This window comes from Heptranchias perlo, unplaced genomic scaffold, assembly GCF_035084215.1.
Source record: "Heptranchias perlo isolate sHepPer1 unplaced genomic scaffold, sHepPer1.hap1 HAP1_SCAFFOLD_268, whole genome shotgun sequence".
Classification (NCBI taxonomy): Eukaryota; Metazoa; Chordata; class Chondrichthyes; order Hexanchiformes; family Hexanchidae; genus Heptranchias; species Heptranchias perlo.
The window spans coordinates 367153-391700 of NW_027139280.1; the positions used below are offsets into that span (position 1 = coordinate 367153).

A 24548-nucleotide genomic window follows, 5' to 3' on the forward strand; every position below is an offset into this window, starting at 1 on the left:
AGGAGAGAGAGGGAAACCAGGGAATTATAGACCAGTTAGCCTAACATCTGTTGTGGGGAAAATGCTGGAGTCTATAATTAAGGATAGGGTGACTGAACACCTCGAGAATTTTCAATTAATCAGAGAGAGCCAGCATGGATTTGTGAAAGGTAGGTCGTGCCTGACAAACCTGATTGAATTTTTTGAAGAGGTGACTAAAGTAGTGGACAGGGGAATGTCAATGGATGTTATTTATATGGACTTCCAGAAGGCATTTGATAAGGTCCCACATAAGAGACTGTTAGCTAAGATAGAAGCCCATGGAATCAAGGGAAAAGTACGGACTTGGTCATGAAGTTGGCTGAGCGAAAGGCGACAGAGAGTAGGGATAATGGGTAGGTACTCCCATTGGCAGGATGTGACTAGTGGAGTCCTGCAGGGATCTGTCTTGGAGCCTCAATTATTCACAATATTTATTAACGATTTAGATGAAGGCATAGAAAGTCTCATATCTAAGTTTGCCGATGACACAAAGATTGGTGGCATTGTAAGCAGTGTAGATGAAAACATAAAATTACAAAGGGATATTGATAGATTAGGTGAATGGGCAAAACTGTGGCAGATGGAATTCAAGGTAGACAAATGTGAGGTCATCCACTTTGGATCAAAAAAGAATAGAACAGGGTACTTTCTAAATGGTAAAAAGTTAAAAACAGTGGATGTCCAAAGGGACTTGGGGGTTCAGGTACATAGATCATTGAAGTGTCATGAACAGGTGCAGAAAATAATCAAGAAGGCTAATGGAATGCTGGCCTTTATATCTAGAGGACTAGAGTACAAGGGAGCAAAAGTTATGCTGCAGCTATACAAAACCCTGGTTAGACTGCACCTGGAGTACTGTGAGCAGTTCTGGGCACCGCACCTTCAGAAGGACATATTGGTCTTGGAGGGAGTGCAGCGTAGGTTTACGAGAATGATACCCAGACTTCAAGGGTTAAGTTACGAGGAGAGATTACACAAATTGGGGTTGTATTCTCTAGAGTTTCGAAGGTTAAGGGGTGATCTGATCGAAGTTTATAAGATATTAAGGGGAACAGATAGGGTGGATAGAGGGAAACTATTTCCGCTGGTTGGGGATTCTAGGAGTAGGGGACACAGTCTAAAAATTAGAGCCAGACCTTTCAGGAGTGAGATTAGAAAACATTTCTACACACAAAGGGTGGTAGAAGTTTGGAACTGTCTTCCGCAAACGGCAATTGATACTAGCTCAATTGCTAAATTTAAATCTGAGATAGATAGCTTTTTGGCAACCAAAGGTATTAAGGGATATGGGCCAAAGGCAGGTATATGGAGTTAGATAAAGAGATAAGGGCATACAAAAAGGCAAAAAATGGCACAGATCCTGACGAATGGGAAAGATACAAAGATCAACAAAGGGTCACAAAACAGATAGTAAGGGCTACAAAAAGAGAGTATGAAAAGAAACTCGCAAGGGATATCAAAACCAATACAAAGAACTTTTATAGTTATATTAGGCCCCTTAAAAACTGAAAGTGGGGATATCGTCATTGACAATGGGGAAATGGCAGACATGTTGAACGATTACTTTGCGTCAGTATTTACAGCAGAAAAAGAGGATAGCATGCTGGAAATCCCAAGAAAACTAATATTGAATCGGGGACAGGGACTCGATAAAATTAATATAAGTAAAGCAACAGTAATGAAGAAAATAATAGCAATAAAGAGTGACAAATCCCCAGGACCAGATGGTTTCCATCCCAGGGTTTTAAAGGAAGTAGGTGAGCACATTGCAGATGCCCTAACTATAATCTTTCAAAGTTCTCTAGATTCAGGAACTGTCCCTCTCGATTGGAAAATTGCACATATCACTCCGCTTTTTAAGAAAGGAGAGAGAGGGAAACCAGGGAATTATAGACCAGTTAGCCTAACATCTGTTGTGGGGAAAATGCTGGAGTCTATAATTAAGGATAGGGTGACTGAACACCTCGAGAATTTTCAGTTAATCGGGGAGAGCCAGCATGGATTTGTGAAAGGTAGGTCGTGCCTGACAAACCTGATTGAATTTTTTGAAGAGGTGACTAAAGTAGTGGATAGCGGAATGTCAATGGATGTTATTTATATGGACTTCCAGAAGGCATTTGATAAGGTCCCACATAAGAGACTGTTAGCTAAGATAGAAGCCCATGGAATCGAGGGAAAAGTACGGACTTGGTCATGAAGTTGGCTGAGCGAAAGGCGACTGAGAGTAGGGATAATGGGAAGGTACTCACATTGGCAGGATGTGACTAGTGGAGTCCTGCAGGGACCTATCTTGGGGCCTCAATTATTCACAATATTTATTAACGACTTAGATGAAGGCATAGAAAGTCTCATATCTAAGTTTTCCGATGACACAAAAATTGTTGGCATTGTAAGCAGTGTAGATGAAAACATAAAATTACAAAGGGATATTGATAGATTAGGCGAATGGGCAAAACTGTGGCAAATGGAATTCAATGTAGACAAATGTGAGGTCATCCACTTTGGATCAAAAAAGGATAGAACAGGGTACTTTCTAAATGGTAAAAAGTTAAAAACAGTGGATGTCCAAAGGGACTTGGGGGTTCAGGTACATAGATCATTGAAGTGTCGTGAACAGGTGCAGAAAATAATCAAGAAGGCAAATGGAATGCTGGCCTTTATATCTAGAGGACTAGAGTACAAGGGGGCAGAAGTTGTGCTGCAGCTATACAAAACCCTGGTTAGACCGCACCTGGAGTACTGTGAGCAGTTCTGGGCACCTCACCTTCAGAAGGACACTTCAAGGGTTAAGTTACGAGGAGAGATTACACAAATTGGGGTTGTATTCTCTGGCGTTTCGAAGGTTAAGGGGTGATCTGATCGAAGTTTATAAGATATTAAGGGGAACGGATAGGGTGGATAGAGAGAAACTATTTCCGCTGGTTGGGGATTCTAGGAGTAGGGGACACAGTCTAAAAATTAGAGCCAGACCTTTCAGGAGCGAGATTGGAAAACATTTCTCCACACAAAGGGTTGTAGAAGTTTGGAACTCTCTTCCACAAACGGCAATTGATACTAGCTCAATTGCTAAATTTAAATCTGAGATAGATAGCTTTTTGGCAACCAAAGGAATTAAGGGATATGGGCCAAAGGCAGGTATATGGAGTTCGATCACAGATCAGCCATCATCTTATCAAATGGCGGAGCAGGCACGAGGGGCTGAATGGCCTACTCCTGTTTCTATGTTCCTAGATCACAGATCAGCCATGATCTTATCAAATGGCGGAGCAGACACGAGGGCTGAATGGCCTACTCATGTTCCTATGAAGGGTTTTGAATCAGAAAAAAAGTCTTTTCATTGTTCAGTGCATTTAGGATTGTCAAAGGAACAATGGGGGAGTTTAGGAGATTTTTTATTTTTGTACACAGTTGTTAGGACATGGAATGTCCCATTGGAAACAGTGAGGGAACCAAAATCCACAATACCTTTTAAAAGGGAAGTGCATTAATATTTGAAAAAGAAAAAAATTAAAAGGGTACAGAGAACGCCTGGGGGAATGGGACTAAGTGGGTACCTCTTTCAGAGAACACGGTACAGGCACGATAGGCTAAATGGCCTCCTTCTGTGCTGTAAGATTCCATGATTCCTCGCCTAAAGGTGCTGACTTTTACTGGAATACTGTTCCATGGGCACTGAGCACCCTTTGTCCCAAGTGGGCAGTTTGGCTATGTGAGCCCAGACCATAACCGTTGACATGTAATTCAACCAAGCAGGGGATCGCAGATCCTGTCTTCACTCGATGTCCACAAGTACACGCTTTCCAGCAGGATCGCTCCTGGATAACGATCACCAGTGGGAACCCTGGCTGATTTTTATGATATTCGCCCCCCTTCCCAGCCCAGGGATGCTCAGGTCAGTTGTAGTACTTCAGCTGCTGCCTTGGCTGACATGGGCTAACTGATCACAGGCCGAGGATCGGACCTGGGACCTTCTGGATTGTGTGGCTTAGTACCACACTGGGGAGTGCATGTTGCTCACTCAGCCATTCGAGCAGCATTGCTCTGTTAATAACTGTTTACAGTTAAGTTCACTTGAGATTTCAGAACCATTTTAATTCAAGACTTCATGTTGTTTTCGTTCTTGGTGTGGAGATGTTTTCACCATCGGTATCATTTTAAACATTGAAGAGAATGAAACATGCTGCTGTTGATTTTAGTCTTCCTAGTTTTTGAACAGTGAGGTCTGACAAATAAGCTAGGATTTACTGAGCCCCACAGCATGCGGGGGGCTAATCTCTCTCCACCTTTGTTTCTCCCTGACACTTTTTCATAAGTTGTAGCCTGTTTCTTTGCAGCTTTACATTAATTTCCAGCATTGCTGCCGTTGTCAGTCTGACATTCTGCTACTATAATGTGTTTTTGCAAGTTGCTTTTGTTTGGCCGTTGGTAGGTAGCTACATGAACAGGCCATCTTCAGTGCTACTGAACCTGCAAAGTTCTCTACTCTGGCGGTGCTGCTACCTGTGCAGTGAGGCCATTGTTCAGCTCACCAACCTCCCCCTGTCAGCCCCCCAACCTCCAACGTTTTCCTTTCCCCATTTAACTTCCCAGTGCTGTCTTCATCCTTTCTAGCTGCTTTGGAAAGTTTTCTTGTGTGGGTATAAGTAGTTAATCATTCCGCACTGATGCAGCCCCCCTGGTACCAATGTCTTTTCTCTTTTTTTTGATGTAGAATATATTAGCAGGCGCATTATTTGGACCATGGCTAGGCCTCGCCTTGTGTTGCGTTTTAACAGCAATTGGAGCGACCTTCTGTTTCCTGCTGTCCAGGACGTACGGTAAAGAGTATGTGGTGCACCGATTCCCTGAGAAACTCTCCATGCTACAGCAAAAGGTGAATGTGTTTCATAACCTAATCCTCTTGCTTCCACACTGTGGAGTAAATTCAGTGTAGCAGGAAAAAAAGGAAAGAAATTGCTTTCATGCCCTCAGGACGTCCCAAAGTGTTTCACAGCCAGCGGATTTCAGTTGCTGTTGTAATGTAGGCAAATGTGGCAGCCAATTCGCGCACAGCAAGATCTCATAAACAGGTGAGTTAAATGACGGTTTAATCTGCTGTTGATTGAGGGATAAATGTTGGCCAGGACACCTGGGGAGCTCCCATATGCCGTGGGATCTTTTACGTCCACATGGACAGCCAGATGGGGCCTCAGTTTAATGTCTCATCCCAAAGACCACACCTTCAACAGTGCAGCACTCTCTCAGTACTGCTGTGGGGGGGTGTCAGCCTAGATTTTGTGCTAAAGTCCTGGAGAGGGGCTTGAAACCCAGGACCTTCTGACTTGGGCAAGTGCTACATAAATTATGAGGACAGGTTACATAAACTTGGTTTGTATTCCTTTCAGTTTAGAAGTTTGAGGGGTGATCTAATCGAAAATAACAAATGGATTCAATAGGGTAGTTACAGAGAAACTATTTCCTCTGGTGGGGAAATCCAGAACAAAGGGGCACAATACTAAATTAGAGCTAGGCCATTTAGCAATGTTATTGGGAAGCACTTTTTTGCACAAAAGATAGTAGAAATCTGGAACTCACTCCCCCCAAAAGGCTGGAGATACTAAGACAGCATCGCAATTTTCAAGACTGAGATTGATAGATTTTGTAGGTAAGGGTATTAAGGGATCTGGCGCAACGGCAGGTATATGGAGTTGAGGTACAGATCAGCCAAGATCTGATAGAATGCGGAACAGGCTCGAGGGACTGAATGGCCTCCCCTTGTTCCTATGTAAGTGAGGCAAGCTGCACCTAGAGTAGACCGTGGCATCGTACTGTGGTATGCCATGGGATCTTCCCTGTCTTTTCCCCAAAACATTGCAGCTCCGGACTGTAGCAGAGCCTGTCTCAGTAAGTATCAGTGAGAGCCCATCATATGCTGCTCCTTCCGACAAGTCATGTCTTGGACACCCCTCTGACCCTACTCCAAACTTATCTCTCCTTTCTTTATTCTTTGAGAGAGGCAAGTAAAACTTGCAAGAGAAAAGTGAAATTCTTCCCTCAGCCTGGAGAAGACTGCAGCATAGTTTTTTTTTATTCGTTCATGGGATGTGGGCGTCGCTGGCGAGGCCGGCATTTATTGCCCATCCCAAATTGCCCTTGAGATGGTGGTGGTGAGCCGCCTTCTTGAACCGCTGCAGTCCGTGTGGTGACGGTTCTCCCACAGTGCTGTTAGGAAGGGAGTTCCAGGATTTTGACCCAGCGACGATGAAGGAACGGCAATATATTTCCAAGTCGGGATGGTGTGTGACTTGGAGGGGAACGTGCAGGTGGTGGTGTTCCCATGTGCCTGCTGCTCTTGTCCTTCTAGATGGTAGAGGTCGCGGGTTTGGGAGGTGCTGTCGAAGAAGCCTTGGCGAGTTGCTGCAGTGCATCCTGTGGATGGTACACACTGCAGCCACTGTGTGCCGGTGGTGAAGGGAGTGACTGTTTAGGGTGGTGGATGGGGTGCCAATCAAACGGGCTGCTTTATCTTGGATGGTGTCGAGCTTCTTGAGTGTTGTTGGAGCTGCACTCATCCAAGCAAGTGGAGAGTATTCCATCACACTTCTGACTTGTGCCTTGTAGATGGTGGAAAGGCTTTGGGGAGTCAGGAGGTGAATCACTCGCCACAGAATACCCAGCCTCTGACCTGCTCTTGTAGCCAAAGTGTTTATATGGCTGGTCCAGTTAAGTTTCTGGTCAATGGTGACCCTCAGGATGTTGATGGTGGGGGATTCGGCGATGGTAATGCCGTTGAATGTCAAGGGGAGGTGGTTAGACTCTCTCTTGTTGGAGATGGTCATTGCCTGGCACTTGTCTGGCGCAAATGTTACTTGCCACTTATGAGCCGAACCCTGGATGTTGTCCAAGTCTTGCTGCATTCGGGCTCGGACTGCTTCGTTATTTGAGGGGTTGCGAATGGAACTGAACACTGCAATCATCAGCGAACATTCCCATTTCTGACCTTATGATGGAGGGAAGGTCATTGATGAAGCAGCTGAAGATGGTTGGGCCTAGGACACTGCCCTGAGGAACTCCTGCAGCAATGTCCTGGGGCTGAGATGATTGGCCTCCAACAACCACTACCATCTTCCTTTGTGCTAGGTATGACTCCAGCCACTGGAGAGTTTTCCCCCTGATTCCCATTGACTTCAATTTTACTAGGGCTCCTTGGTGCCACACTTGGTCAAATGCTGCCTTGATGTCAAGGGCAGTCACTCTCACCTCCCCTCTGGAATTCAGCTCTTTTGTCCATGTTTGGACCAAGGCTGTAATGAGGTCTGGAGCCGAGTGGTCCTGGCGGAACCCAAACTGAGCATTGGTGAGCAGGTTATTGGTGAGTAAGTGCTGCTTGATAGCACTGTCGATGACACCTTCCATCACTTTGCTGATGATTGAGAGTAGACTGATGGGGCGGTAATTGGCCGGATTGGATTTGTCCTGCTTTTTGTGGACAGGGCATACCTGGGCAATTTTCCACGTTGTCGGGTAGATGCCATCGTTGTAGCTGCACTGGAACAGCTTGGCTAGAGGCGCAGCTAGTTCTGGAGCACAAGTCTTCAGCACTACAGCTGGGACATTGTCGGGGCCCATAGCCTTTGCTATATCCAGTGCACTCAGCCATTTCTTGATATCACGTGGAGTGAATTGAATTGGCTGAAGACTGGCTTCTGTGATGGTGGGGATATCGGGAGGAGGCCGAGATGGATCATCCACTCGGCACTTCTGGCTGAAGATGGTTGCAAATGCTTCAGCCTTGTCTTTTGCACTCACGTGCTGGACTCCGCCATCATTGAGGATGGGGATGTTTGCAGAGTCTCCTCCTCCCGTTAGTTGTTTAATTGTCCACCACCATTCACGACTGGATGTGGCAGTACTGCAGAGCTTTGATCTGATCCATTGGTTGTGGAATCGCTTAGCTCTGTCTATAGCATGCTGCTTCCGCTGTTTAGCATGCATGTAGTCCTGAATTGTAGCTTCACCAGGTTGGCACCTCATTTTTAGGTACACCTGTTGCTGCTCCTGGCATGCTCTTCTACACTCCTCATTGAACCAGTCTCTCTTCATAGCTGAAGCGCTCCAGCCCTGGTAACATCCTGGTGAATCTCCTCTGCACCCTCTCCAAAGCGATCACATCCTTCCTGTAGTGTGGCGACCAGAACTGCACACAGTACTCCAGCTGTGGCCTAACCAGTGTTTTATACAGCTCCATCATAACCTCCTTGCTCTTATATTCTATGCCTCGGCTAATAAAGGCAAGTATCCCATATGCCTTCTTTACCACCTTATCTACCTGTTCCGCCGCCTTCAGGGATCTGTGAACTTGCACACCAAGATCCCTCTGACCCTCTGTCTTGCCTAGGGTCCTCCCATTCATTGTGTATTCCCTTGCCTTGTTAGTCCCTCCAAAGTGCATCACCTCGCACTTTTCCGGGTTAAATTCCATTTGCCACTGTTCCGCCCATCTGACCAACCCATCTATATCGTCCTGCAGACTGAGGCTATCCTCCTCGCTATTTACCACCCTACCAATTTTTGTATCATCAGCGAACTTACTGATCATACCTTTTACATTCATATCCAAGTCATTAATGTAGACCACAAACAGCAAGGGACCCAGCACCGATCCCTGTGGTACCCCACTGGCCACAGGCTTCCAGTCACAAAAACAACCTTCGACCATCACCCTCTGCCTTCTGCCACTAAGCCAGTTTTGTATCCAAAGTGCCAAGGCACCCTGGATTCCATGGGCTCGTACCTTCTTGACCAGTCTCCTGTGCGGGACTTTATCGAAGGCCTTACTGAAATCCATGTATACCACATCCACTGCGTTACCCTCATCCACACGCCTAGTCACCCCCTCAAAAAATTCAATCAAATTAGTCAGACATGATCTTCCCTTGACAAAGCCATGTTGACTATCCCTGATTAATCCTTGCTTCTCCAAGTGGAGACTAATTTTGTCCTTCAGAATTTTTTCCAATAATTTTCCTACCACTGATGTTAGGCTCACTGGCCTGTAGTTCCCCGGTTTTTCCCTACTCCCCTTCTTGAATAATGGTATTACATTAGCGGTTCTCCAGTCCTCTGGCACATCCCCTGTGGCCAGAGAGGTTCTGAATATATGTGTCAGAGCCCCCGCAATCTCCTCCTTTGCCTCACACAGTAGCCTGGGATACATTTCGTCCGGGCCTGGGGATTTATCCATTTTTAGGCCTGCTAAAACCGCCAATACCTCCTCCCGCTCGATGTTAATATGTTCGAGTATATCACAGTCCCCCTGCCGTATTTCTATGTCTACATCGTCCTTCTCCATAGTGAAAACAGATGCAAAAAATTCATTTAGAACCCCTCCTACATCTGCCGGCTCCACACACAGATTGCCATTTTTGTCCCTAATGGGCCCTATTTTTTCCCTAGTCATCCTCTTACCCTTAATATACTTATAAAACATCTTAGGATTTTCCTTTATTTTGCTCGCCAGTGTTATTTCATGGCCCCTCCTTGATCTCCTAATTTCTTTTTTAAGTATCCCCCTGCACTTTTTGTACTCCTCTAGGGCTTCCTCAGTGTTTGAATATTTGACCATCTATCCCTGTATGTTTCCCAGCACACACTTTCAAAAACCAGTCCTGCGTTAAAAGAGTTCATTGGATGGGAGTCTATTCTGTATATAGTCAGATGTATATGCAACACACAGCAAGTTACTACACTACAACTTCATTATGTACAGGAGTTCATAAAATTGATGGTCTCGTTTCCTCAATTCATCTGAAGTCAGTGGTTATACATAGAATGGGTAGCAAATTGCAAAAGTGCAGGAAAAGACACACAGCCTTTTTATTAATAGTGGCTGAAAGCACATTCTACTTCTCGAGTGCTGTGATAGTTAAATGGTAACTCTGCTTTATCCTAGTCATTCATCTCTCACAGTCAAATTCTGGCCTTGATCCCAGTGCTCACTCTGTTCTGACCCCACACTGCAGTCCTGGTTCCTGTTGCTGTGTCCGCTCTGACCCCACACTGCAGTCTTGGTTCCCCCTGCTGCTCAGTCTGTTCTGACCCCACACTGCAGCCCTGGTTCCCCCTGCTGCTCAGTCTGTTCTGACCCCACACTGCAGCCCTGGTTCCTGTTGCTGTGTCCGCTCTGACCCCACACTGCAGCCCTGGTTCCTGTTGCTGTGTCCGCTCTGACCCCACACTGCAGTCCTGGTTCCCCCTGCTGTGTCTGTTCTGACCCCACACTGCAGTCCTGGTTCCTGTTGCTGTGTCCGCTCTGACCCCACACTGCAGTCCTGGTTCCTGTTGCTGTGTCTGTTCTGACCCCACACTGCAGTCCTGGTTCCTGTTGCTGTGTCCGCTCTGACCCCACACTGCAGTCCTGGTTCCCCCTGCTGTGTCCGCTCTGACCCCACACTGCAGTCCTGGTTCCTGTTGCTGTGTCCGCTCTGACCCCACACTGCAGTCCTGGTTCCTGTTGCTGTGTCCGCTCTGACCCCACACTGCAGTCCTGGTTCCTGTTGCTGTGTCCGCTCTGACCCCACACTGCAGTCCTGGTTCCTGTTGCTGTGTCCACTCTGACCCCACACTGCAGTCCTGGTTCCTGTTGCTGTGTCCGCTCTGACCCCACACTGCAGTCCTGGTTCCTGTTGCTGTGTCCACTCTGACCCCACACTGCAGTCCTGGTTCCTGCTGCTCTCTCCACTCTGACCCCACACTGCAGTCCTGGTTCCTGCTGCTCTCTCCACTCTGACCCCACACTGCAGCCCTGGAACCCTGTGCTCTATCTCAGCATCAAGCAGCGTGAGCTAGTAATGTATTTATAAGCGAGGAGTGTTAATATAGAGTAATATTGCAGATAAAGCGGGATATTTAAATCTATTCTTTCGGTAAGAGTTTGTTCAAATGGTGTAATTAAATAGGGGTGACTATTGAAGGCTTTAACTGGAAAGGGAATTCTAATATCTAGTCTTGCAAAGTTACATTTAAAAAAAATGGAAAATTCTCACCCTCCTTTACACAGTGATCCCCGCTTATAGTGAGCCTGCTGATTTCAGTCACACCACTCTGGCTGGTTCCGAGGCAGGGCCGAGAGCTTGCACTTGGGAAGAAATGGGGATGGGTGGGAAACCTGCAGGACTAATAGTTCTATTTCAGTGGGGCCCTTTCACTTACTGTGTGAACTGTGGGATAACCTTTACTTCCTGTTAGCATTACCATACCACCTTCATTTGAGACCAAAGAAAGAAGCCCAGCAGGCTGTGAATGGGCCAGAGACAAATGGAGCAGTGGATCCCTGAAGGGTCACAGGCGAAGGGGTGGTGGACTGCAAATTGTCCCAGACCGTATTGAAGAATGTCACCAAATCTCCTACGTAGCGAACGTTTAATAGGTTATCTCACAATGGAGTTAATGATTTGGCATAATAGCGAGAAATGATCTTGGCTCAGAAGATCAAGATGTCGATTCAATTTGGGTGGAGATAATAAATAGCAAGGGAAAGAAATCACTGGTGGGAGTAGTATATAGGCCCGCTAACAGTAGCTACACTGTAGGGAAAAATATTAATCAGGAAATAAGGGGGGCTTGTAAAAAAGGTAATGCAATAATCATGGGCGATTTTAACTTTCACATGGATTGGACAAATCAAATTGGCAAAAATAGCCCTGAGGAGGAGTTCATAGAGTGTATTAGGGACTGTTTCTTAGACCAATACGTTGGGGAACCAACCAGGGAACAGGCCATTTTGGATCTGGTAATGGGTAACGAAACAGGATTAATTAATGATCTCAAAGTAAAGGATCCCTTGGGAAGCAGTGATCATAACATGATAGAATTTCACATCCAGTTTGAGAGCGAGGATCTTGGGTCTGAAACTACTGTATTAAACTCAAATAAGGGCAATTACAAAGGAATGAGGGCGGAATTGGCTAAAGTGGACTGGGTGAACAGATTAGATGGTATGATGGTGGATAAGCAGTGGCAAACATTTAAAAAGATATTTTATGACTCGCAACAAAAATATATCCCTGAGGAGGAAAGACTCCACAAAAAGTGTGAACCAACCATGGCTAACTAAGGAAGTCAAGGATGGTATCAGGTTAAAAGAAAAACATACAACATGACAAAAATTACTGGTAAGCCCGAAGATTGGGAACACTTTATAAACCAGCAAAGGATGACTAAAAGAATAATAGAGGGAGAAAATAAATTATGAGAGTAAACTAGCAAGAAATATAAAAACTGACAGTAAAAGCTTCTACAAGTATATAAAAAGGAAGAGGGTAGCTAAAGTAAACATTGGTCCCTTAGATGATGAGACTGGGGAAATAATAATGGAAAACAAGGAAATGGCAGAGGAATTGAACAGATATTTTGTATCTGTCTTCACAGTAGAAGACACTAATAATATATCAATAATAGTAGAAAATCAAGGGGCAAAGGGGAGGAACTAAAAACAATCACCATCACTAGAGAAAAAGTACTGGGTAAACTAATGGGTCTAAAGGCTGACAAGTCCCCTGGACCTGATGGCTTGCATCCGAGGGTCTTAAAGGAAGTGGCTACAGAGATAGTGGATGCATTGGTTGTAATCTTCCAGAATTCATTAGATTCTGGAAGGTCCCAGCGGATTGGAAAACCCCAAACGTAACACCACGATTCAAGAAGGGAGTGAGACAGAAAGCAGGTAACTATAGGCCAGTTAGCCTAACATCTGTCATTGGGAAAATGCTAGAATCCATTATTAAGGAAGTAGTAGCAGGACATTTGAATACTCATAATAAATCAAAGAGAGTCAACATGGTTTTATGAAGGGGAAATCGTGTCTGACAAATTTATTAGTTTGAGGAAGTAACGGACAGGGTGGATAAAGGGGAACCAATGGATGCAGTATATTTGGATTTCCAAAAGGCATTCGATAAGGTGCCACATATAAGGTTACTGCACAAGATAAGAGCTCATGGTGTTGGGGGTGATATACTGGCATGGACAGAGGATTGGCTAACTAGCAGAAAACAAAGAGTCGGGATAAAAAAGTCATTTTCAAAATGGCAATCTGTAGCTAGTGGGGTGCTGCAGGGCTCAGTGCTGGGGCCTCAAATATTTACAATATATATCAGTGACTTGGATGAAGGAACAGAGTGTCTTGTGGCCAAATTTGCTGATGATACAAAGATAGGTGGAACAGCAAGTTGTGATGAGGACACAAAGTGTCTGCAAAGGGATATTGACAGGTTAAGCGAATGGGCAAAAATTTGGCAGATGGAATATAATGTGGGAAAATGTGAAGTCATCCACTTTGGGAGGAAAAATAAAAAAGCAAAATATTATTTGAATGGAGAAATATTACAAAATGCTGCAGTACAGAGGGATCTGGGTGTCCTCGTACATGAAACACAAAAAGTCAACATACAGGTGCAGCAGGTAATCCGGAAGGCAAACGGAATATTGGCCTTTATTTCCAGGGGGATGGAGTATAAAAGCAGTGAAGTCATGCTACAACTGTACAGGGTGCTGGTGAGACCACACCTGGAGTACTGCATACAGTTTTGGCGCCCTTATTTAAGGAAGGACATACTTGCATTGGAGGCAGTTCAGAGAAGGTTCACTAGGTTGATTCCGGGTATGGAAGGGTTGTCTTATGAGGAAAGAATGAACAGGTTGGGTCTGTACTCATTGGAGTTTAGAAGAATGAGAGGCAATCTTATTGAAACATACAAGATCCTGAGGGGACTCGATAGAGTAGATGCTGAGAGGATGTTACCCCTCATGAGGGAATCTAAAACTAGGGGGCATAGTCTCAGAATAAGGGGTCGCCCGTTTAAGACGGAAATGAGGAGGAATTTATTCTCCTAGTGAGATGTGAATCTTTGGAATTTTTTACCGCAAAAAGCTGTGGAGGCCGAGTCATTGAATACATTCAAGGCTGAGTTAGACAAATCTTTGATCAGCAAGGGAGTCAAAGGATATGGGGAAAGGGCGGGAAAGTGGAGTTGAGGTAAAAATCAGATCAGCCATGATCTCATTAAACGGCGGAGCAGGCTCGAGGGGCCGAATGGCCTACTCCTGCTCCTATCTCTAATGGTCTTAACCTGCGTGTGAACGGAGCGAGAAAACTAGCCGGATACACACCTGTGAATCGGTGCTTATCTGCTTCCTGTTGCACAGCCCAGGGTTACTAGAGGTGTAATCTGCTGCAGGCTTTTGTTAGTTTTCCATCAACTTTGTTCATTTTAAAGGGGCCAGTGCAGTGCACAGCGGGGCGCACAGGATGAAAAGCATTTGTTCAGGCAGTGATATTGATTGTTTGAGAACCTGCATGTGTTGATATAAATGTTCTTTTATGTGTTCTAATTGTGCCTGTTTTTTTCCTGATTTTATATCGACAGGTACAGGAGAATAGGAGCAGTCTGTTTTTCTTCCTCTTGTTCCTCAGGTTTTTCCCCATGACTCCAAACTGGTTCCTAAACATCACGTCTCCCATCCTCAACGTCCCTCTCACCCAGTTCTTCTTCTCCATTGTTATCGGTAAGCCATGACTCCGGATTCAAACTTTTTATGCTGTTACATTGAGAAAAGTCAAAAATATGAAAAGGTTATTCAGATCGTCAAAGCCCGTCCGACTAATCCCCTGACTCTCCCATCGAAGCCTATCCCTCTAATCCTGACTCTCCCATCGAAGCCCATCCCTCTAGTCCCCAACTCTCTCATTGAAGCCCCTCCCTCTATTACCCCAAGTCTCCATCGAAGCCCCTCCATCTATTACCCTAACTCTCCCATCGAAGCCCCTCCATCTATTACCCTAACTCTCCCATCGAAGCCCCTCCATCTATTACCCTAACTCTCCCATCGAAGCCCCTCCATCTATTACCCTAACTCTCCCATCGAAGCCCCTCCATCCATTACCCTAACTCTCCCATCGAAGCCCCTCCATCCATTACCCTAACTCTCCCATCGAAGCCCCTCCATCCATTACCCTAACTCTCCCATTGAAGCCCCTCCCTCTATTATCCTAACTCTCCCATCGAAGCCCCTCCATCCATTACCCTAACTCTCCCATCATATCATTCAGCTGCATTTCGAACATCCCTAATGTTTTTACCTCTATTACACTTCCCAGCAGATAATCCCAAACAGCAACTCACCAAGCTTACTTCAACAGCACTTCCCTCTTTCACCAACAAGGACAAGAGCAGCAATGTCGGGATTACTATCACCTCCAAGCTCCCCTCCAACTCGCACACCCTCCTGACTTGGACATGTCGCTGTTCATTCTTTGTCCTTGCGTCAATATCCTGCAATTCCCTACCTGACACCACTGTGGGAGCACCGACACCACAAGGACAGCAGGAATCAAGGAGGAGGCCCCCCACCACCACCACCACCATCTCAGGACAGCAAGGGACAGGCAATCAAAGCGCCTTTGCCAGCGTCTCCCACGTCCTGAGAACAAATGTTTAAAAGAATGCGGTATTCATTGTATCCTCTAAATAGGAGCCCAGATTTGTGCCGTTTTTATTGTTGTATTTGAAATTCTCCTGTTGACTACTGAGTATTAAGGAGTGTTGGTAAGGCAGTGTAATAGGGAGCTTTGATCTGTATCTAACCCGTGCTGTACCTGCCCTGGGAGTGTTTGATGGGACAGTGTAGAGGGAGCTTTACTCTGTATCTAACCCGTGCTGTACCTGCCCTGGGAGTGTTTGATGGGACAGTGTAGAGGGAGCTTTACTCTGTATCTAACCCGTGCTGTACCTGCCCTGGGAGTGTTTGATGGGACAGTGTAGAGGGAGCTTTACTCTGTATCTAACCCGTGCTGTACCTGCCCTGGGAGTGTTTGATGGGACAGTGTAGAGGGAGCTTTACTCTGTATCTAACCCTGTACCTGCCCTGGGAGTGTTTGATGGGACAGTGTAGAGGGAGCTTTACTCTGTATCTAACCCTGTACCTGCCCTGGGAGTGTTTGATGGGACAGTGTGGAGGGAGCTTTACTCTGTATCTAACCCGTGCTGTACCTGCCCTGGGAGTGTTTGATGGGACAGTGTAGAGGGAGCTTTACTCTGTATCTAACCCATGCTGTACCTGCCCTGGGCGTGTTTGATGGGACAGTGTAGAGGGAGCTTTACTCTGTATCTAACCCGTGCTGTACCTGCCCTGGGAGTGTTTGACGGGACAGTGTAGAGGGAGCTTTACTCTGTATCTAACCCGTGCTGTACCTGATCGGGAGCGTTTGACGGGACAGTGTAGAGGGAGCTTTACTCTGTATCTAACCCGTGCTGTACCTGATCGGGAGCGTTTGACGGGACAGTGTAGAGGGAGCTTTACTCTGTATGTAACCTGCCTGTGGAGCATTTGATCAGCCAGTGTAGAGAGAGAATCATGGTTCCTGCTCCTGTTTGCTATCCGTGCGCGGGTATTAGACGAGGAGAGGTTTGAGCTTTGTTCTGATGCTCCTCCTCTTTGTGTCAGCCTCACTGTTCAAATTTTTTGGGTAGGAGAAGGGTTACTTGTACCCGTGGAACTGTATCCCAGTGAGAAATCGCACTTTCAGCAAGGGAGAAAAGAATTTTAAGCATTTGTCAATTTTTAGCAATGGAAATGCTTCAAATGTCTTAGAGACAGTGTGTTTCCTCTACTTTGGAACCAACACAATGCTACACCCAAGTCTATCTTTCAGTAGCTTTTCATCATACCTAATGTCAGGAAGCTTATGCTTATTTTTCTTCACAGTATGAAGACATAATATCTGAAGGGAATGAATCTGGGTCTTGGACAGAAGTTTATAAGTCCCTTCATAGAAGTCTGTAGACTGGGGGGATTTGACAGAATAACTCACAGGACAGTAATTTGACCAATTTATTTCTGTAGCAGTGGCCTAGAGGTTCCTTGGTTTGCAATGCATTTAGAGAGCAGCAGAATTTAATAAATAAAACCAGTTGTAATTTTATAACACTCATTACATATACAGACATCCCAGAGCACTTTCATGTATTTGACTTTTTTAATTCTGTGAAGTCTTTAAACAGGTAACACTAACAAGTGCTGACTTTTAAAAAAAAATTGGTAAATGTTCGAAATAGGCAGCAGTTCAATCAGCTTCTGATAGGCGATGAGACGGACGCCATTTCAGATCCTGGTGAAGGTATAACTGAAATATTAACTTGTCTTTTTGTACAATCATTGATAGTTACTTGCCGCATTTTCTGTTTTTATAACTTCCAGTATCTGTAGCTTTTTCTTTTTGTTTGTAAGTGTTGATGTGAATTGGTTGCTATAATTTACCCGTTGATGTTTAATGTTGCTCTAGCCCTGCTTCCAGTAAGAGATTCCTGTCTTGTTGCTGTCTGCTCCACACCTGAAACCAGAAACTCTAGTAATACCAGCCCATGTTGACTTCTGGTTTCTAAGAACAATGTGAAAACATTGCATATTGCTGAGATACAGATCTCCTTTTCATTAGAACAAAGACATTTGAAAGCACAGACGTGGAGATTATGTTTCCACTTGTGGGGGAGTCCAAAACTAGGGGCCATTAAATAGAAGATAGTTACTAATAAATCCAATAGGGAATTCAGGAGAAACTTCTTTACCCAAAGAGTGGTGAGACTGTGGAACTCGTTACCACAAGGAATAGTTGAGGTGAATAGCATAGATGCATTTAAGGGGAAGCTGGATAAACACATGGGAGAGAAAGGAATAGAAGGATATGGTGATAGTGTTAGATGAAGTAGAGTGGGAGGAGGCTCGTGTGGAGCATAAACACCGGCATAGACCAGTTGGGCCGAATGGCCTGTTTCTGTGCTGTAAAATCTATGTAATTCTAAATAGTTTGTTTCCTCTTTTCAGGTCTCCTTCCCTATAACTTCATTTGTGTGCAGACTGGCTGCATTCTGTCCGAGATCTCTTCACTGGATAACCTGTTTTCATGGTCCATCCTCATGAAACTGCTGGCCATTGCCATGGTGGCACTTGTACCTGGAGCTCTCATCAAACAGTACAGCACCCATCACCTGCAGTTGGGTGAAAAGGTCAAAAATGGGCATTTAGACAATGACCGGAAAACGAGATGACCGATACTAAGCTGTCTGTGATTTATAGTTTTATTATTGTATGAAATGGTCTTAATCTAAAGAAACAATCTTTTTAAAAGCTGGAGTTGTATTTGTATCGTAGAAGCCTGTTCAGTAGGATCCCGATCCGAGCCAGAGTGTTCAAAGCACAGAATATACACTTGTCTGCAAGCTACCCCATTCAGGTTAAATTCACCTCGCTGACTGTATCTGCATCTCTCCGTACTGGTAGGTGCCCACTCGTTAATTCTCCACTTAGAAGTGATGTCAGATACTTCAGTTATTTCTACTGATGCAGAGCCCGACAGTCACTTCTGAGTGGTTCGTTGTCTTACATTACGGGTAATTAAAAGAAATTCTATTTGTGGTTGTAATGGCAGAGGCAAGTGAGGTATTTATTTTTGTTTTAAGCCTGCTAAGTCCTCAGCTGGTCAGAATGGTGGATGTTGCTGGTCCAAGGCTCATTAAAACATTTTCACTCTATTTTAATACAGTTTTAACGTAATCGCTTTTTATTTGGAAATAAATCAAATTATTCATTAGTACAAATTAAACATTTTTAATAAAATGGCAGAGGAGGCAGTTCTTGTCCGGTTTCAGTTCAAGTTATGTAGATTAGACGAGGTGCAAATTGCAGAAGATGTGACCTGTCCTCCCAGAACAGAGAGTAGGACGTTTGGGCTGCGGAAGCTAAAGGCCCGCCAGGTCTAACGTGACAATCTATGGTTGTTCTCGGTTTGTCCAGCCTGCTAGCCTTAGCTGGTGTTAAGAGATTACAGTAGTGCTGGTTACCCCATTTACATGATGGGGCTTCTCCAGAGACTTGGGATTACCAGCTGCTGCCGCTGGTGGTGTTTCCCTCCGGCTCGGCCATTTTATATCTGGCTGTAGAGAAGCTGAGCTCCCTGCGGTGCCAAACCGTCCCCTGAGATCAAGGGAGGCCAAGACGGTCGCCAGCACCGTGGTTTTGTAGCAATTCCGCGCGTCCACAAGACCTTCCTCACGCCTTCGTTTCCGGTGTTGCCGGACCAGCAGGATGAACGTTGGAAACTGAACCGGCACCGCGGGAAGCGGCTCGCGTTGCCACGGACCGCTCCCACCGGAAGGCGGGCGGCTGTGTAAATGCGTGGCACTCCTGGCTGTGTGCCTACCGCAGCCGGGAGAACCGGCGGCAGTGCTCATATATCGGCAGCCAAGCTATAGTCTGCGGCCCGATTGGTGACGAGCACCTCACCGGGTGGTTCCCGGTGCCTCAAAGCTGCCTCACTTACTTCACGGTGCTACAAAGGGGGCCATATGAGATGCAGGTGGGACGGGGGTAAGGAGGATTTGAATTCAAAAGTTGCACCGTGGAGTAAATGAAGCCTGTAAAATAAACATAAAAATGAATTGACACTTTTTTTTGCATTATTCATCAAGACTTTTACTTACAGAGAATGTGCGGATTGTGATTTCACAATCCAGACCGAGTTGGAGGGAATCCCAAACCATTGTAATAACGAAAAGTATGTGTGAACAGGAGTTGGTTTGAGGTACTGGCATCAACATAGGTGACTGTGCTGTCTGTGCCCATACAGCCCAGAATAAATAAGGACGTTCATCCTCTGACCAGCTGTTAGAGGTTTTTTGCTATATAGTCTGCACAGTTTTTTTTATAAACCTTTTTTTACTTTAAAGATGAGAGCCAACATACCCAGGGAGGAGGCTGGTGAGAAGCCAGCACGTAACAGTGGGCAGTGGAATCAGACGTGAAAAATAGGAAACTTAATGCACTGGGTGGGGGGGGGGGGGGGTGAAGGAGGAGAGCAAGGTAATTCTTTCCTCCCATCCATCCCCCCACCTCCCCCCCCCCCCCCCCCCCCCAAGAAAAATGCAGAGGGGCTTCAGCGCCCTATGTCATGCAGAAGGAACTTTGAAAATCGGATACCTCTGATTTGATGCCGAAACCACCTGTTTAAAGCTGGTCAGTTTACTGGTCAGTTTACTGGTCAGTTTACTGTCCTGCTGCATCCGACCCTTGTGCTATTGTACCTGAGAAAGGCCCATCTAGACATGCTGTGAGTTAACAGCGATACACGTCCAAGTCAGGGTGGTGTATGACTTGGAGGCGACAGACTTGCCACGTCATTGCTGCTCTTGTCCTTCTTGGTGCCCACAGCCCTGGCTTTTCTCACTGGACGGGCAGTAGCCACGCACCTGCTCACTCTCACTCTCTCTGCGGTTTAAAAATACTGCAGGGTTACTATTTGAGCGCTGCCTATCTGAGAGCTCCCAGCATCCATTGCCTTTTCCTGTATTTGCCTTGGACCTGCCCTGTAGATATTGAATGTATTTATTCAATCAATCAGACCAGTGTATTTAATACCACTCTTAACGTTCAAACACTTCTGTTGATTTCCATGGGTAGAATTTCAGGAATGTTGTTAAAACCCATGCAATTCCTGTGTCTGACATGCTGCAAATCAGGAAAACTGGCTGCATGTTGTTATGATCTTTTTGATCTTGGAATGTGGGCGTCGTTGGCAGGGCCAGCATTTATTGTCCATCCTTAGCTGTCCTGAGAGAGGTGCTGGTGAGCTTTCTGCTTGAACCGCTGCAATCTTTGTGATGGTACTCCTACAATGGGAGGTAATTTTAACTCAATCAGCCTGGTGGGAAACTGACAGGATCAGATTGCCCGCCCGATTTTACACCCTGCCCGATTTTACTTTCTAATTACTTCAATGGAAAATAAAATCAGGTGGGCAGTCAATCTGATCCCATCACTTACCCACCGGGCGGGTTAGGTTACAATTAGGTGTCAGGTAGGAAATTCCAGGATAGTAACCCAGTGACATCGCTATCAGTTCACGAGGTCCAAGTGAGGATGGTGTGTGATTTGGAGGTGATGGTGGTTCCCACAACATTGCTGCTTCTCCTCTTCTTGGGCAGAGATCAAGGAGAGGGAGATGACAATAGAGGAAAAGAACTTTTATATACTTCAAACCTTATCACATCTCTCAAACATCTTTGAGTCCTCTGCACCTTGAAGAGCAGTGACTGCCATGTAAGCACACGTGACAGCCATTTTGAGCACAGCAAGATCCTTGAAACAGCAAATGCCCAGTTAATGTGTTTCTGGTGGTGTTGGTTGATGGAGGAATGTTGGCCAGAACACCGGGAGAGCCCCCTGTTTTGTGCTTGCCATGGGATGTTTAATTGGACCTCAGTTTAACATCACATCCAAAAGACAGCACCTCTTTTATTTGGAAAAATATTTTATTCCGTGACATGATCATAATTTAGTTAAGATACCAATAGAAATGACAAATGTTCTCCAATTTAAATAAAAATCACTGGAATGTTCATTTTGCATTTTGTGGGGGGGGTGGGGGGTGGTGGGAAGAGAGGTGAGGGGATTACCAATTATAAAATGATCTGTCTAACACTGATCAAGGTGGAATCTCTGACAACGCAATCTCAGTAGAGGGCTATGGGGAAATTGGAGAACTCTTTCAAAGAGCCAGCACAGGCACGATGGACCGAATGGTCTCTTATGCTGTAAGATTCTATGATTCTACACTGGAGGGGTCAAACTCCTGCTGTGGGGCCTGAACCCACAATCTTCTGACATAAGGGCAAGAGCACCTGAGTCAAGCTGCCACAAGCTGTGGTTTCCTGTCTCGTATTGCACCTCCTCTCTTCACAGTGGAGGTGAAGAGTGGGCACGGTTCAGCTATTCCTAGTACACGTCCTCATGTCCCAGTGGTGTGGCGTTAATAACACAGCCGCGTAAACCAGCAGTGACTGGAGTTTCTGTTATTCCATTATGTTTTCCCTTAAATTCAGTTATTAGAACACTTCAAAAAGATGGACAAAGCTTTAAAGAAAGAACGCACTTGCATTTAATACAGCGCCTTTCACATCCTCAGGACCTCCCAACATGCCTCGTGAATCACTGTCGTTATGTAGGCAAACACGGCAGCCAATTTGTTTACAAAGTCGCACAAATAGATAAATAATCTGTTTTAGTGAGGTTGGTTGAGGGACAAATGTTGGCCAGGACACCAGCAGAACTCCTCTTTGAAGAGTGCCATAGAATCTTGCATCCTCTTGAAGAGGCAGACGGTGCCTCTATTTAACGTTTTATCCGAAAGATGGCACCTCTAACAGTGCAGTGCCCTCAATATGGCACTGAAGTAACGATAGCAATCCCCGTCTGCTTCCAGTTGGAGTTTGACAATCTCTAAGGTGCACGGTGAATTCTTTTAGCTCTGTATCGCCTTGAGCAGGTTGGCTAAAGGTATGAATGTATTAACTGATTAGTTCCAGGGGCACTGGAACATGCCAACTATTCCCTATTGGGAATACCAGTTTGGGTTAGTGCTTATTTTAGCTTGGTGTCAAGTTTCAAAGACTGTGTGGTTCCATGCTCCATCGAAGGGAGTCAGTTGGGTCAAAGTGTTTATAATTTGAAATATGATCAAGAAATGGAGAGATGTGAACCAATCATTGAATAATGACCCTTACAGTGAGATATTCTATAGTGATAGATGGATTGTGTCAACTGAGAACACACTGCATGTACTCCCCAATACTGGTAATTATTATGTTAAAGACAATCAGTCGTTTTTGAATTCAAATGCAATGTTTTTTAATGCGAAGCAAGCAAATGTTGTCCTATGATTGATCACTTGCACACGAGCTAATCCCACAACTGGGGAAAGCTACAGCCAGCCCAACTTCCAATCGGGCACTATACTTCCCAGCATTATAAAGCAGGGTTCCAGTGGGGACGCATCGGTCTAATTGCAGACTGATTCTAAAGGGGAGTGAGGTGAGACCCCTCCGGTGGGGGCAGTCTCGCTCCACTTCAGCTCGGCACCAGTAAGGCCAGTGTGCGTTCACACCAAGTTTAAAAAGTGCTGAGGTGATATATTGGACACTTTTTTTATATAAGCTTTGACCGAAACTTTATTAAATGTTTTGAGTATGTAAGCACCCCCACTGCACAATTGTCGTGTCTAACATTGAAGGACTGGGAGCAGAGCTGTCTGTGAGCACAGGCCTGCACAGCTTGCTCCTGACCTGGAGTTAGATTCACAACTAGACAATATAAACAACGGGCTGCCAACTGCGAAACCACGTTGCAGCTACTAACCCGAGATTGGTAACTGCAGTATAAGTCGCAGTATATGTGCTGAGGGTGGAGTGTTGTGGTTAGTATACTGTATTCAGGTGTAAGTGGATTTTAATATACTTTTTAAGTGGGTTCCTCTGTGATTTGTAACCATTCATGGCTGTTGTCCAGTTTTTATATCCAAAAAGACATCAACATTGCTGCATATATTGTGAATGATATTTTCTATTGAGACTGGATACTGTAAGCAGAGGGTTTAGGGGAACGAATGAGGCTTGTCTGCACTCTGCCCAGGTATCTCGACAACTTTAACTTCACCAAAGGAATGTTTACACTGCATGTTTATCAGTGATTGCACTGAGTTTCCTCCACTGTAAGTGGAATTCGTTTGTGATTTGTTTAAATTTCATATGTGACTTGTTTAAACAGTGAGGCAGAATTTGGAAGCCTCAATAAATTATTTACTCTACGTTATCCGTATACGTTCTTTACTTATTGAGCCTGAGTTAGTAATGGCGATTGTGTGAAACACGTGTACAAAGGAGGCTCACCACACAACTGATGACCCAATTCTAGCTAACTTCACAGGTATAGATCGGTGGATCACCCTCCTGTTGAGCACTTCATACACTATTGATGATGGGTCATTTTTCGTCAGACAGCACCAACTATGTTACAGTGGTTGAGGGACCACAAAACTGAGCTGAATCAGAGGCCGGAGAATGTCTGGTGTTAGAAATGGGGACAGTGTCACATGGTGCAGTAGGGGGCTGCTTCTGAGGTATTGGGGGGGTGGGAAACGCATGAGGCACATTTTTAGGACAGTGTAGAGGAAACTTTATATCTGACCCAAGCTGTACCTGACCTGAGAGTGTTTGATGGGACAGTGTAGAGGGAGCTTTACTCTGTATCTAACCCGTGCTGTACCTGCCCTGGGAATGTTTGATGGGACAGTGTAGAGGGAGCTTTACTCTGTATCTAACCCGTGCTGTACCTGCCCTGGGAGTGTTTGATGGGACAGTGTAGAGGGAGCTTTACTCTGTATCTAACCCGTGCTGTACCTGCCCTGGGAATGTTTGATGGGACAGTGTAGAGGGAGCTTTACTCTGTATCTAACCCGTGCTGTACCTGCCCTGGGAGTGTTTGATGGGACAGTGTAGAGGGAGCTTTACTCTGTATCTAACCCGTGCTGTACCTGCCCTGGGAGTGTTTGATGGGACAGTGTAGAGGGAGCTTTACTCTATATCTAACCCGTGCTGTACCTGCCCTGGGAATGTTTGATGGGACAGTGTAGAGGGAGCTTTACTCTGTATCTAACCCGTGCT

At 45.4% G+C, this 24548-nt stretch overlaps 1 protein-coding gene across 1 annotated transcript in view; it reads left to right on the forward strand.

Annotated features, from left to right (window-relative positions):
• LOC137310661 (transmembrane protein 41A-like) overlaps positions 1-23697 on the forward strand; it is a 42289-nt gene extending 18592 nt beyond the window's left edge. The window contains exons 3-5 of the mRNA XM_067978363.1: positions 4733-4894; positions 14427-14565; positions 17881-23697. Of these exons, the coding sequence (XP_067834464.1) occupies positions 4733-4894; positions 14427-14565; positions 17881-18104 (525 nt within the window). The 3' untranslated portion in view covers positions 18105-23697. The remainder of the gene's footprint in view (positions 1-4732; positions 4895-14426; positions 14566-17880) is intronic.
• Positions 23698-24548: the final 851 nt, after the last annotated feature.